The sequence below is a fragment of the Phycodurus eques genome, chromosome 5 (genome assembly GCF_024500275.1).
Source record: "Phycodurus eques isolate BA_2022a chromosome 5, UOR_Pequ_1.1, whole genome shotgun sequence".
Taxonomy (NCBI): domain Eukaryota; kingdom Metazoa; phylum Chordata; class Actinopteri; order Syngnathiformes; family Syngnathidae; genus Phycodurus; species Phycodurus eques.
This window is the reverse complement of record NC_084529.1, coordinates 16,790,919-16,805,852: the sequence shown is the minus strand read 5'-3', so window position 1 is coordinate 16,805,852 and position 14,934 is coordinate 16,790,919. Positions and strand designations below refer to the sequence as shown.

At 40.1% G+C, this 14,934-nt stretch overlaps 1 protein-coding gene across 4 annotated transcripts in view; it reads right to left on the bottom strand.

Annotated features, from left to right (window-relative positions):
* Positions 1-1,752: 1,752 nt before the first annotated feature.
* Positions 1,753-14,934, bottom strand: part of fam107b (family with sequence similarity 107 member B) — a 36,070-nt gene continuing 22,888 nt past the window's right edge. The window contains exons 1-4 of one of the 4 annotated variants that reach the window (XM_061677780.1): positions 13,925-14,081; positions 12,681-12,852; positions 6,461-6,617; positions 1,753-2,759 (exon numbers count right to left, since the gene is read on the bottom strand). In XM_061677780.1, coding sequence (XP_061533764.1) covers positions 2,640-2,759; positions 6,461-6,617; positions 12,681-12,852; positions 13,925-13,967 — 492 coding nt within the window. In that variant the 5' untranslated portion in view covers positions 13,968-14,081 and the 3' untranslated portion in view covers positions 1,753-2,639. Of the gene's footprint in view, positions 2,760-6,460; positions 6,618-12,680; positions 12,853-13,924; positions 14,082-14,934 lie in introns of those variants that run through there. The other 3 variants (XM_061677782.1, XM_061677783.1, XM_061677784.1) reach the window with 3 other exon arrangements.

Sequence of the window (14,934 nt, the reverse complement as noted above, 5' to 3'; positions counted from 1 at the left end):
ATGACGCGCTGTGGCGACCCCTAAAGGGATAAGCCGAAAGGAAAAGAAGGAGGTGCGAAGTTAGTATACCTACAAATACTTTGTCGATGCACTTAAGTAGATTTGAATTTGTATTTTACTTGAGTATTTATTTTTATCACCACTTTTTACAATTATTCCCCACATTCGAAAATATATTTTTACTTTCTACCCCAAACTTTGTCAAACTGGATCGTTACTTTTTTCAAACTCCTCAGATGATAAAAAAAGAAATAAATGTCATTTTGCCACTTCTGTTTAGTTATGTGTAATTAATAATTAAAACCAAGCCATACATTATGCTAGAGGTGCAACAATTAATCGAAAATTTATCGATTGTCAATGTACAACTATTCTGATAATTAATAGTAAATATTCTCAGATTTCTGTAGTACCCCATGAAAACAGACTCAAAATAAATAAAATAATCAAAATAAGACATTTGCAAACATTTGCTTTTCCACTTTTGGAATTGAACTCTGAAATAAATTAACTTTTATAGAATATTATCATTTATCGAGACGTACCTGTGGTATTTCAAAAATAAAATTCCAATCTGTATATTTTCAAAATGACGTACCTGTGGTATTTCAAAAATAACATTCCAATCTGTATATTTTCAATCTAAAGTGTGCAATTCTCTAAATTGGCCATTTTAAATTTAATTCAGTTATAAAATTACCATTAAAGAGGAAAATGAAAAATGGAAAGGCAGTTGGTCCTGATGACATTCCTGTGGCGGTATAGAAGCATCAAGGAGAGGTGGCTGGTGAGTTTTTGAACAGCTTGTGCAACAGAATTCTAGCAGTTGAGAAGATGCATGAGGAATGGAGTATAAGTGTGCTGGTGCCCATTTTTAAGAACAAGGGTGATGTGCAGAGATGTGGGAACTATAGAGGAATAAAGTTGATGAGCCACACAATGAAGTTATGGGAAAGAGTAGTGGAGGCTAGACTCAGGACAGAAGTGAGTATTTGCGAGCAACAGTATGGTTTCATGCCTAGAAAGAGTACCACAGATGCATTATTTGCCTTGAGGATGTTGATGGAAAAGTACAGAGAAGATATGAAGGAGCTACATTGTGTCTTTGTGGATCTAGAGAAAGCCTATGACAGAGTACCCAGAGAGGAACTGTGGTACTGTCTGGAGTGGCAGAGAAGTATGTCAGAATAATACAGGACATGTATGAGGGCAGCAGAACAGTGGTGATGTGTGCTGTAGGTGTGACTGCATCAGGGATCACCCCTGAGCCCCTTCCCGTCCAAAGACCAAAGAGAAGGTTGATGGATGTCATGAGGGAAGACTCTCTCACACCAACTGCCCGTTGGTGTTAAGAGAGGAGGATGCAGGACATTGGCTTACACGGAAAAGGATGACACGCTGTGGTGACCCCTAACGGGACAAGCCCAAAGGAAAAGGAGGAGGATGGTCCTGTGTCTCTTTCCAGGTTTGTTACGGTGATGGTCCAGCCAATAAAGCTCCCAACCCTTCTTTGTGTACCTTAATATTACATCACTTGTACAAGTATACTATACAGTAATTAACGGCATGGATCTGTTTGGATCGTCCTTATGCAGTATCATACATGGCCAGTAGAGAGCGCCCAGAAAATAACCCCGTCTTGTTTCAAAACATGAAAAATGACAAAATAGGAGACTAAACCAGGGTCTCTCAAATTCGCTTCCCAAACTAAAATCTATCATGTATTGCCATGACATTAATATACACAGTACATTTGGATAAAGAAACAACACACTTTAATCAAAAAGCCTTTGAAATGGAACCTTTTTACACCCTGGATTATGCGAGAAGTCTTCCCCCAATGACCCAAAACCCTTATTTAACACTTTTATTAATACAAAACAACATGATAGATAAAGAAAATTTCACTCTGATGCCATGAGGAGTTCTACTGCTCTGAAATAGCTGCAAAAGTGGCATGTTTTTAGAAACAACAAAATAAAACAAACTCCCTTTGTACTGTTCTGGCTTCTTAAAACTAAAATGCTGTAAAACAAAACAAAAACAAAAAAAAAAAAAAATTACACAAATGACTAATAAGTGTTCCCTCATCCCAGCTGACCCACCCTCGCCCCCACCCCCAGCCCACCTTTTCCTCTAGAAGCGGGCTAAAAATCTACAAACATAAATAAAGAAAAGCACATTTTGTTTGGCTTTTTTCTTCTTCCCACAATTACACAGCTTGTTGAGAGTCCATCCAGTGTCCACTTTTCCTTCCCGTAATTCTGTAGGTGAGACCACAAACCCCCCGCAAAATACAAAAACAAGACACAGACACCGTGGCAGTACGGAGAAAGGACAGCTGCGTGAAAACGCCAGGGAAGAAAACTCCTGTGTGTGTGAGTGCGAGCGTGTTGCTAGGTTAGGTTCGACTCGTGGTGGTCCTTGGCGTGTAGACAGTGGGGGGGTCTTTAGTCTGTAAAAGTCTCTCTCCTCACTGCGGGAAAGAATTGGAAGGTTGTGTATCTGTATGTGTGGGTGTGTGTGGGGGGGGGGGGCGGGGCGGGAAGACAGGAAGTTCATTTTGGACCAGTTAGGTCGCCACACACATACATACACACACACACACACACACACACACACAGCCTATCCGGTGACATCTAGGTGGTTCTCTCCTCGCCCTCTGTCTCCTGCTTGGTCCGGCGCAGGTTGCTTTTCATTTTCACAAACTCAGGAGTGTTCTCTTGCTCCTCCTCGTTCTTCTGTTGCTCCAGTTCCAGCTGCAAGGACGTGTAGGTTCGATTAAAAGCGGGCCCAGTGCAACGATTCCACACGCATGTTATAGATATATATTTGCACTACGATGTCACACATACTGTACTTCTGGGTGGCCAAAACTCCAGATTGCACCTCTAGTAAAAAAAAAAAAACCTGACATGTCAGTTGATCAAGGCAGAACGATTGAGGAAAAATGGGAAATGCTTGAGTGGTGATTTTAACCTTGCCTTTGAATGTGTGAAGTGTCAGTTGGAATGCTGATGTTACGTGAGGTAAATTGCTCAAGAGGGGACAACGAATGCTGGCCGTAAGAAACATTTCACCAGGTAAGTGGATTCAAAAGTTGACATGGTGGAATTTCAGACATACAGGTACATCTCAATAAATTAAACCGTCAAAAGCTTAATTTTGTTTGGTAATTCAACTTAAAAAGTATGTATAGTTTTGATGATTATATCTTACAGCACACGAAAACCCCAAATTCACCATCTCTAGAAACAAGAGTATTACGTAACAAACAATCAAGAAACAATGAAAATGATTTTTAATGTAGAAATTAGGCTGGAATTTGCCGTCTGAAAAGTATTTTCGCAAGTCCATCCATCTATCCATTTTCAACACATCTTATCCTGGTTAGGGTCGCGGGGCGCTGGAGGCTATCCCAGCTGACTTCGGGCGAAAGGCAGACAACACCCTGAACTGGTCGCCAGTCAGTCGCAGGGCACATATAGACACGGACAACTATTCGCACTCACATTCACTGAATGGGAACTGAACCTACGCTGCCCGCCCCAAAGACAGGCGAGTGTACCGCTACACCATCAGTGACCTTCCCAAGTGTTTAATGAATCTACAGGATATAATGCATGAGGTACTGAAATAAATGGACTTTCCTAGCATTTTCTCATTTATTGAGATGTGCCTATAGTTAACATGGACCTTGTGGGACTAGCTAATTACAGTAGTACCTTGCGATACGACTAATTTGTTCCATGACCACACTCATAACTTAAACTTGCATCGCAAATCATCTCTCTATTGAAGTAAATAAAAAATTGGAAATTCCATTAATCTGTTCAAGCCCCCCCCCCCCAAAAAAAAAACAATTGTGGAATGTGCTTTTTAATAAGGAAATAAATAGCACTTTATAATATTGTGCTTCTTAAAACATAATAATAACATAATTATTTCGAATGTAAAGAATTACATAATTTGCACACTACGACTAAATCATTGCAACTCCTTCCGGTGTATGTGACTTGGCCACCAGGGGTGGTGTAATACAGTCATGGAGACAAACAAAGAACACTTTCACAACGACCGTAAGTAGCTTGGTAATCTGCAGTAATATTTTTAATAATTTTTCTTTTTTACTGAGGGTAAAGAATATATTAGGCTTTGCACGATCAGGATTTTTGGGGCCGATCAGCGAGGTTAAAAAAAAACGATAACCGATCACCGATTCGATCACAAGATGGAGCAATGTGTCTATTTAAATAACGTGTTCATTTACTGTATATCAGGCATGCCCAAAGTCCGGCCCGTGTCCAAATTTTCTCCGGCCCGAAGCATCATGTCATAAGATCAATGATATGTGGCCCGCCAGCACAGTTTACCACAGTAAACAATACACACATACAAAAAAAAGGCATTTTATATTTCACCAGAGGGTGGCAGTAGACCTGTGGCTGCACTCTCGTCGCGTGACCCCTGTATGAACTTTTACCCCTGTGGTATGTTTTTAGCCCATTTCTAAAATGGCAACTGAAACTAAAAAGAGGAAAGTTGACAACGAGGGCCGCCGTGTCCAGGAGGAGTGGGTTTTTTCACTGACATACGAAACAACTGTGTCTGCCTAATTTGCCAAGAGACTGTGGCTGTTTTCAAATAAATTAATATTAAGAGGCACTACCAGACGAAACATGCTAACTACGACAAGCTAACGGCGAACGAATGCGCCAAAAAACTGAAGCCACTGGAAGCTGTTTTGATAGCACAGCAGCGCTTTTTCACAAGAGCGCGTGACTCAAATGACAATTCTACAAAGGCGAGCTACGAGTCTCAGTGAATTGATTTTTTGTGATGATCAAAACACAGTTTTGTCAAATTTCTGTCATCTGATTTGACTATAGTATAGTCAAATCAGAATAGTATAGTCACTATACTATTCTGTCAAAATGCACTGGGATGTGATTTGTTAAAACAAAATCAATAAATACATGTTTCTAAAACATTTCAGTCAACTTTCATAAAATAGTTCATTTGTATTTAATTTATTATTATTTTAACCTTTAACTATCCTGGTAATGCAATCGCAAACAGATTCTCATTTGCAATATCGACCTAGCTGCAGACAGCAAAGTGATACAGTTACATATTTACATGTTAATTTACAATGGTAATGGTTCGACAAATGTCAGGCCCCCATACATTTTCTCCTGACCAAATCTGGCCCTCTTTGCAAAACGTTTGGACACCCCTGCTGTATATACTTGTGTACTTAATTGCTCCCAAAAATATTTACAATAAATAATGTATCTTTGTTCATCTATTTATGCCAGTGAGGCATAGTGACAGACAGAACAAATGAATGGTCTTCTATTAGATGGCAGGAAGTACATACAGTAATTAACGTATGCACTTTTTGTGACATTTTTGTTTGTTGGTGTGCCGTGAAATTTTTCAATTGTAAAATATGTTCCTTTGCTTCATAAATGTTGGAAATCACTGCTCTAGTCAGTTCGTGTATTCTAATCAGTCAGGTCAAACCAACATTACAACATGACAGAAATAATGGGTGCGAACTTACTGTAATTAAATTAATTTATTGTAATTAAATTACTTCACCCACACCAAAACTTTAGAGCAGGATTCGACAGAACGGCGGCATGTTTACATGCAACCGTTAGTGCTAGCACTAGCTTGCTAGGCTACATAACATTTTTGTTTCCTGCTTGCGAGCCGTATCGTATTAAAAGTAGTGAACATTCCTCAAGCAATCCTTAAACGAATGTCCTCTCCTGTCTTGAGCACCGGTGACCACCAATACACGTTTTTCCGCATTTAGTCCTTATAATACAGTCGGCGCAATCCACTCTTGTTGTCGTCGCCACAGTAACGAGTGTATCCGGTCGCATTTGAGTTGACAAGATAAAGCCCAATGATCGTAAAAAATGGGATGGGGTGGTATCGGAATATTGCAGTAGTCTGACATAGTGCAATCGTGAAAGAGCAAATTTGTCTTGTAGTCTGGTCCGGGCATTACATGTTGTCTGTCTCAGACGTGTTACCTGTCCCACACCGCCGACATGTTTTTTTTTCTTTTAATAACTTTATTGGCCATCAGATATTTACAGTACTACATCAAACGACACGCGACAAGGCTAAAAATAAACTAGCTTTTGGATTCAAATATACTGTGCATGATGGCGACGCGGAGTAAATGTCTTTTGCGGAGCTCGGCGAATTATGACAAAGCCGATCAGCATAAAATGATAATTATCGGCCGATACCGATCCGACCGATAAAATCGGTGTAAAGTCTATAATATATGCCTGCGAGTATTGTTATATTTTCTGTCTACATGTGTTGCTGCACAGTTTGTGCTCAAATATCTGTTCTTTTGGCCTAGAAAAACGTGAGCTGGCATTGATGGCCCTTAACTCTTAAAACGGATTACTTGGTACCAAATTAAAGCTGTTACCTGCTCCAGTTTCTGTTGCCTTTTCATTAACTCGATCTCCAAGTCGCTCCTCTTCTTGTGCGCCTCCTGCTCCTCCTTCTGAGCCTTGAGGACTTGCTCCCTTTTCCTCTTCTCCAGAACCTTCTGGAGTTCCGGTTTGTTCTGAGGAGCCAGGCCCCTGGTGCGCACAAAAAAAAAAACACAAAACATTCTGTTACCGGCGTGAAACAATAATAAGTATCAATCACATGAATCGTGCAGCAAATGAGCATAATCTTATTCCGTGTGACATGCATTCCCCTTTCCCAGTGTTTTGGATTAAAAATGTGTCCATGGTGTTCTCTTAAATTTTGATTTGGAGCCAATTGCACCAAATTGTCCAGTCTGCGGACAAGATGGCTGCCAGCACTGGACCTTACCTTAGGGGAAAGTGGGATGAAATCAGGGTCAAATATAAACACTTTTCAAGCTCTTTCAAGATGAAATTTCAACCCTACACTAGCCCCAGTCTGTTACATTACATTCCAAGACGCTGGTCAACCTCCAATTTTGGTCAGATTTTGAAACAAAAGATATAAATAATTTGTTCCAGGGTCAGATTGTCATCATAAAACCTAATGAAAGTAGATAGGCAGTATTTTAGGTTAGGCTTTAACACGCTAAACCAAAGGCAGCAAACATTTGTGCTCATTTGAGTTTTAAAACAGACAGAGGGGCTAGTTTGTGGGCTATCTCACATTGATACGCAATCATTTACACACACAAACCCTCACTAACACATTCTCAGTCTCTCTTTCACACAATCATGTATTCTCACTCACACCACTCACCTCAAGATTAAGAGCAGCAAAAGGAGTGATGCTACTCTACCTTTGTGCAGAGAAACCTCAACAATCCACCCCCACACACACACTTTGATGTAATAACAGGCTGTCTTCATGAGTAAGGCCGCCTTAATTAAATGTATCACCGATTCTTCAACATTACATAACCATGCTCACAATGTTCCCAGAAGCTGTGGGAGTTGTTTTTTTCGTCCCTCCAATGTGATTACTTAAGTGAAGAAGTGTGCATGTGTGTGTGTGGTGGGGGTTCTTGTGAGAACATTTACTGGGGAGTTAAAGACTTGTCTGAGATAGGGACGGGCATGCGACCACATGTCCTTGATTGATAAAAATGCAATAAGGAATCAATGAAATAAATGGATTTAAAAAAATATACTGTATATTTTAAATGTGCTAATCTCAATTTATTTTTTAAACTCCAGTTGTAATTCCATTGTCGTGCTGAACAAAATGATTGCTGACGAGCGAGTAATGGATTATTTCACTCAACCCAACTCTGAGGGTCTGTTTACATGACAACAATCTGGTAAACAATCAAAACACTCTTAATAAAGTTATTCGGGAGTCTCGTGCAACGGAGCCACTGCCCACCCCACCCCCTCAACTGCGGGGTGTGCCAACACAAGGACAGCTTCTGTTACCACGATGAGTCGCAACGGGGTGGCTACTCGGCAAAGAAAATAAGAGCGAACAAGTATCCATAAAGATGGTAAAAGCACCGATTGTAGTTTCCTGTGTGGAGGCAGCACTTCATCACCAAGCCGGCAAATTACACTTGTCAATTAGTGTAACGGATCTGTTTACGTGGATCTGTTTACGTGGATCTGTATACGTGGCAAATGCCAATCTTTTTTTTGTCCTGTTTGGCTGTAAGGTCAAGGAGAATGGAGGATCTGTATCCCTTTTATGCTGGAACAGTTTTACTGTGTCACAGTGGAGTTTTTAAGCTTCCCCTGTGGTTTCTTAGCATTATAATTGCAGTTTATTGAGAACCAGAGTCGAACAGAACAAAGTTTCTAGAGGGGAGCGAGAAACGAAGACAAAACACAAAGCAGTAATTATAAACAGGATGAGAAAAGTAAGTCATTACATTATCTACAACAATGAAACATTAAATATGAGTGTTGCATGGGGCTGTAGTGCTACAGCCTGTGAGGGAAGGACAGGACAAGCTTGATCTGCATCTTTTTGCACAATTGTTTTTTGTCAATGTCTTTATGTCCCCAAAGTGTTCTGTAAATTGACTGTTTGTTGTACTAGAGCGGCTCCAACTACCGGAGACAAATTCCTTGTGTGTTTTGGACATACTTGGCAAATAAAGATGATTCTGATTCTGATTCTGATTAGCTTGTCCAGCGGACACAGTTTCAAATCCTTCTCCGCCAACCACGTCGAATATCAAGTAATTTTGAGACTTCAATGAACTTAACATGCAGGCAAGCCGGAGAGAATGCTGGCCGTTTTTTAAAACGGCACGTGTATTATAAATGCATTTGTGGTTCCGAACAAATTCACTGCAACTTCCCCATTGAGATTCAAATAAAAGCTTATTCTAACCCCCACTTTGACTCACGTCTTCAAAGGTTTTCCCTTTTAAGCTCCAAAAACACAGCTGCCAGGTAAACAAACCGTCTCTATCCTGTTTTTTTGTGTAAATGTGGAGGAGATCAAGGTCACAGAAAGTATTAACAGCAGCTGCTAAAAGATGCTTACGCCATTCTCCTCCCCAGCGTGTGGACAAATGTTTCCATGATTACAAACCCTTCTGGCCCGGTCGCTTTCCACAGTGGACGCCCCTCCAAGGTTTGTTCAAAAACGCACTGGAATTTTCTTAAAATTGCTCAGCGTCTGTGTGTGTGTGTTTTTGTGCACAGGCGAGGTAGCAGAGAGGCGGAGAAAGGCCCTCAGCTGCGACTGTTTTGTAATCTTGATTACATAACGTGCCTTTTCATGCAACCGTCTATCCATCCGTGGATCCACAGCACCTCAACCCAACCCACCAGCACTCTCGTGGTCGTGACTAATCTGCTTTACAAAAAAAAACAAAAAAAAACTGATAGATTCCTCACACGTCATACATACATTCCCAGCATTACCAGGTACAGACATTTTCATAACGTATGTCAACAATAGGCACCATGGTATGTTCTAGGTGGCAGAAAGTGATCGACTACTGCTGACATTTACATAAAATGAAGACAAAAACATATGTCTTGGGTTGCACCATCTGTTGGAATCTTGGTATTGTTGTAGTTAGGTTTATGTGTTCACTGTGATGGGTAAAATGCAGAGAACAAATTTTGTGTGCATGCATGCATGTTCATGACAATAAAGGTGATTCTTCTTCTTCTAATTGATTGATGTGTTTATCATCTTCATTTGTAATGTCCCGTTTCCGTTGGCGGTCGTTGAATCCATCATCAAAGGGGAAAACGAAAGTATGTTTCTGCTTGTCTCCTAATGCAGCTACTACTCGACCGCGTAGGCTACTTTTCCAACATTTATTATTCTGTAAAAATGAAATAAAGTGAGTTTAACCGTTTGTGTAAAATGTTAATGTGCACATTTGCTTGCCCATGTTTGATGTCACATCAGTTTGTGCCAGCATGTTATTTAGGCTAATATGCTCGCTAATGCTACTGATGAGCCTCACATGAAGGTGGTTTGTTTGTGTTGAATAATTGAAGTACTATATACAGTTGTTTACGTAACATGATTTTTTTACATTTGAGATGCATGACGTTGGTGCTTTATGATCCTCTCCGTTTCAGGTGACTTGCAGCCATCTTTTCGCTACTTGCAGCAGGGTTGGGTCTCTGTCCCCCGTGAATAGTGGGGGTTCATTATACTTAAAAATAATTTTTTTTAATGAATTCAGGGGAAGCACGGTGAACGACTGGTTAGCACATCTGCCTCACAGTTCTGAGGACCGGGGTTCAAATCCCGGCCCCTCCTGTGTGGCGTTTGTATGCTCTGCCCGTACCTGCGTGGGTTTTCTCCGGGTACTCCAGGTTTCCTCCCGCATCCCAAAAACATGCAGGGTAGATTAATTGAAGACTCTAAATTGCCCGTAGGTATAAATGTGAGTGCGAAAGGTTGTTTGTTTATATGTGCCCTAAACGGAAGATGAATGAATTAATTCATTCAGGGGAAGTTGTAGGTGAGGAGGATAGATTGAGTGGATGACGTCGTAAATAGTTGTACAGAGAAGATTGCAAGGCTCCCAATAATCGGGACAGGGTCATGTTTACCACTGTGTTACATCACTTTTTCTTTTAACAACATTCAATAAACATTTGGGAAATGTTTGTTTATATGTGCCCTAAACGGAAGATGAATGAATTATTTAATTCAGGGTAAGTTGTAGGTGAGGAGGACAGATTGAGTGGATGACGTTGTAAATAGTTGTACAGGGAAGATTGCAAGGCTGCCAATAATCCTAGGAGCCAGTTCTAAAGGGACAGACTGGAAACCAAAACTCCATCATCAGGTTTGTGGAAGGTATTTTCTTACAGGTATGTATGAAATTGTATTTTAGTAATTTAGCAAAATGTTGCAAGACTGCTATCTAATGTCATGCTATCCATTATAGTGTCAAAAGGACAAGTCCGTGCAATTAATCCGAGCTAAAGAAAAGTAAATTCATTAGCAAGTCCCTATAAGATCATGTGTGAATTTCCAACATCTATTTTTTTTTTTTTCAAATCAATTTCCCTGTTGAAATGTAAATAACTATCGGTGCTCCGTCTTCCTTGAAAGCAAATTACCTCACCTAACATCATCTTTTCAACTGACACTTCACATTTTCTCATTACGGTAGTAGAGAAGAATAATTCATTTCCCATTTTCTCAATCACCGCATGAAATATTTTTATCACGTGATCTCCATCTACCATCTTGTTCACAACACGGCTCCCTGTGATGTAATATCTGTCGCTATTTATAACTCTGACACAAAGATGCCAGCCGCTGCGTCCCTTGAGAGGAACTGGGCAGTGCGGATGGGATGATCTCGTCACGCTGACCATACCACCCGCTTGGCCCCACGCCCCCAATGATCCACGAGAGCTTTTTTGCATAACGCATCTATGACACAGTAATGCACCGGACCTTTTATGTAAGAGTTGCTGTGGCGGTTTCATGGCCTGCGCTTTACATAACACTGCCGCTGGAGGTTGGATGCCGCGCACGGACTCACTCCACCCACCCAGCCTGCATCAGGGGGATCATAAGACCAAGGACGTCTCATGACGATTACATTACCTCAGCCTTCATCAGTGGAGGTCAGACTAAGGTGATGTGTACGTGGAGACTACCTGACAGCCTTTTTAAAAACCTCTCAATTCATACAATCGGGCTGGGCGATACGGCCTTAAAATAAAATCTCCATCAACTCCAACTCTTGATGCAACTGTTCAAATGTGATTGTTTGAAATTAGTGTTCAAGGGATATCACCTTTGAATTTAGTCCATTTATGTGCTTCAAAATCAAGGCGCAACCTTTCTTAATGAACTTGAGATGATGACTAATCACTTTAGTACTCTGTTAGTAGGTTTATGTGGAGAATGCTTTTGATTAATACTGTTGTGCCAATAATGTACAGTATTAACCAGGACATGGGCTACTAAATACCAAAGAGTATTCAGACAATGAAATGCACTGATAAGAAAATAATGGCACAATGAAAGGTGAAAAATATTTGTAAAGGCAAATTTTTTCCAGGAATAAAAAAAGGGATTTTCTGATAAATAAAATTCTGACACCCCCTCCCCCCGATTCTGGATTTTCATTATTTCTCTCGATAACAACCAAGCTTTGAAAGAATAGGTTTTATCCCCCCTAGCATTAACTTGCATCAACTTCCACAGACATAACACAAACACAGATAATGTGAAAAGGGAAAATAAGTGCTTCCTCTTGGATTTTCATTCTATTAAGGATTTTGTTAAAACGGGGCATTTCCTCTTAAAGGAAGCGCTTTTATTTTCACATAATCGGTAAAGAATATCATATTCATTTCTAATCTTTCAGTGAAATTTGCTGTAAAATTAATGGTAGGGGGGGGGGGGGGGGGGAACCATCAGAAACCTTCTTCAGAAACCTTCTTCTGATACAGCAATATATCCCCAAAGAGGAAAAAAAAATCCAAAAAGCCTAACTTGATGTGAGTAATGTAATTTCCTGTTACGTTTTATTGAAAAAAAATATTAAAATCATTAATCAAAGCTTGATTTTAAAGCCATATTGCCCAGCCAATACGTCCTACCATGCTAGACATACTGACCAAATTTAATGTTACAACGCGAGTAAAGTCAGTTATGCTTTTGTAAGGAGACTCGCCTCCCAGGCACCCGCAGCCATTGAGAATGCTTCGAAACCAGAAGCATGAACTGACCTCTTTTGGTTCATGAGCAGCTCTCGGTGCAGGTCCTGGTGGTTGCGGGAGTTCTTGACCGGGTTGATCAACTTCTTGGGTTTGATGAGCTCATCGCAGTCTCCCTCCAAATAGTCGGGCTCGGCCATGACACTCCTCCCTGGTGACAGCGACAGACCAGGGTCACGCGAATCTGAATCCAGACAGAAGACCACAGGCCACGAGGAACGAGATGAACATTTAAATATGGGCTGGAAATGGACATGGGCACTTCATTGGGTACACCTGCACAATCTAATAATATCACTACAGTTTTGAATGACACTATAATTTGGTTTACATAAGATTGTGTCCAGTGAATGTTTTTTTCCTTGGTGCTGTTTTCAATGAAGTCATCCTCTGGATTACGTTCAATGATTGTGATTGACTCGTTACATAATAGGAGTGAAGAGAACATGTCGATGAAGAACAAGCCACATGCAAAACCGAAAAAAAAGACATGGACACATGCATTCACTTATTGTCTCTTTTTCTGGACATTTGCATTTATGGCCACACTGTTTGCAAGTCATTTCGGTAATAGTTGATATTTATGAAGCTAAAAAGCACATATCATAGACAATACACTTTTCAATAGAGCCAAACACAACAAATGTATGCTTTTATATACGAAAACAAGAAGACACCAACCAGGATCATGAAGTGCTTTTATCCGGACTGTTGGAAATTGTTTTTATTAAACTTTGCTCTTGACATTTTACCATTATGAACAGGAATGAGGAATTCCACAGTGAATTCACCTTTATATAAAAGTCAGAAATGAATCAAGCATAACATTCACCCACTAAAACCGCCAATAAAAACCATAAAAATTGACTTTTTATAGATTTTAATTTTTGTAAAACAATCTAAAGCTTCACGGATAACCATAATAATTGTATTTAATCATGAGAAAAAAAATAGAGAAACATACAAAAAATATTTTGCTGTTAATTTAAGACATACGTCTTATATTGGTTGGTGGTCAAATACATTTGTTGAGAAATGTGTACCTGTCTCACGCTCATCTTTCCATCAGATGCAATACTTATATTAAGAGCACACTCCAAGACATAACATTAGCTTTTTCTTGCCAGGACCTTTCAATTTAAATATGAACAAAAAAAAACCAATTTACTGAATCAAATGACTGTAACAGTCCACGTAAAACAGTTCAGACCACTAAAACAGTCAAAACAGTGCATAAAAAAAGTTACTTAGCTCACCCCGCAGATGAGGAAAGACGGGGTATCTCAACATTGTCGCCATGGCTTCTATTTGGGTTTGATTGGCAAGTGAAAAAAAAAAATTGAGAACGAGCGGTCCTTTATTATATGTAATTTAGTCTTGCATGCACAGCTGTCTTCTTCAAAGAGAGTGAGTCAGAATTCAATGTCTGTTTTATAGCTGCGCTTACACATGCACACACACTTTGTCCCTCTCGCTCCCCCCGCTTCTACTCCCTCCCACTCCTGTTCAATATGCAGCGCTTTGAAAGGAAATTACAGTATTTTGCCTATTGTGCGCACATTATTGTATTCAATTGCAATGAATGCTTGGAAAAGAGGCTTTTGGGAATTTTGCTAACACACGTCATCCTAATGAGGCCACAAAAGCCACAAATCACCAAACAAGCATGACAGTACATTACACAGTAACACGCATGTGCTGTAGTCAAGCGTTTGGGGTGAGATTGTGTCCTCAAAATCCAAACAACAACAACATCACTGCTGAGGGTCGTTGTAAATGATGCAAATCACCACTGGAGGTCGACATTCTTGCATAGGTGGCACGCAAACCATGTCGGGTTACATAACAAAGCTGCCTGTGATATAAAGATGGCGTTTGATTGGCTGATTTCAAGGGGAGACGTCGCACACAAAAGGACGCTACTTGATGGGGACACACAAACGTAATGCTGGCTCATCACCTTGGATTGTTCGTTTGTCACCTTTTAAAAATGAAATTTGCATGAAACCAAAGCAATTACTCAAATAAACTGGAAACAATGTCACTTTAAAAAGATACATTTGCTGAAGGACAACAGCCTCTTGCCCATCATTAATACGTGTACTGTACAGGCATTTGTAAGTAACAATTTAACAGACAGTGGTACCTTAATTTACAAGTTTAATTCAATTTAAATCAAGTCACTACAGAAATGAATTGAAATTCCATTAATCCATTAAAGACCCCCGAAACCATTAAAAAAGAAAAATGTTTTCACCTCATTCAC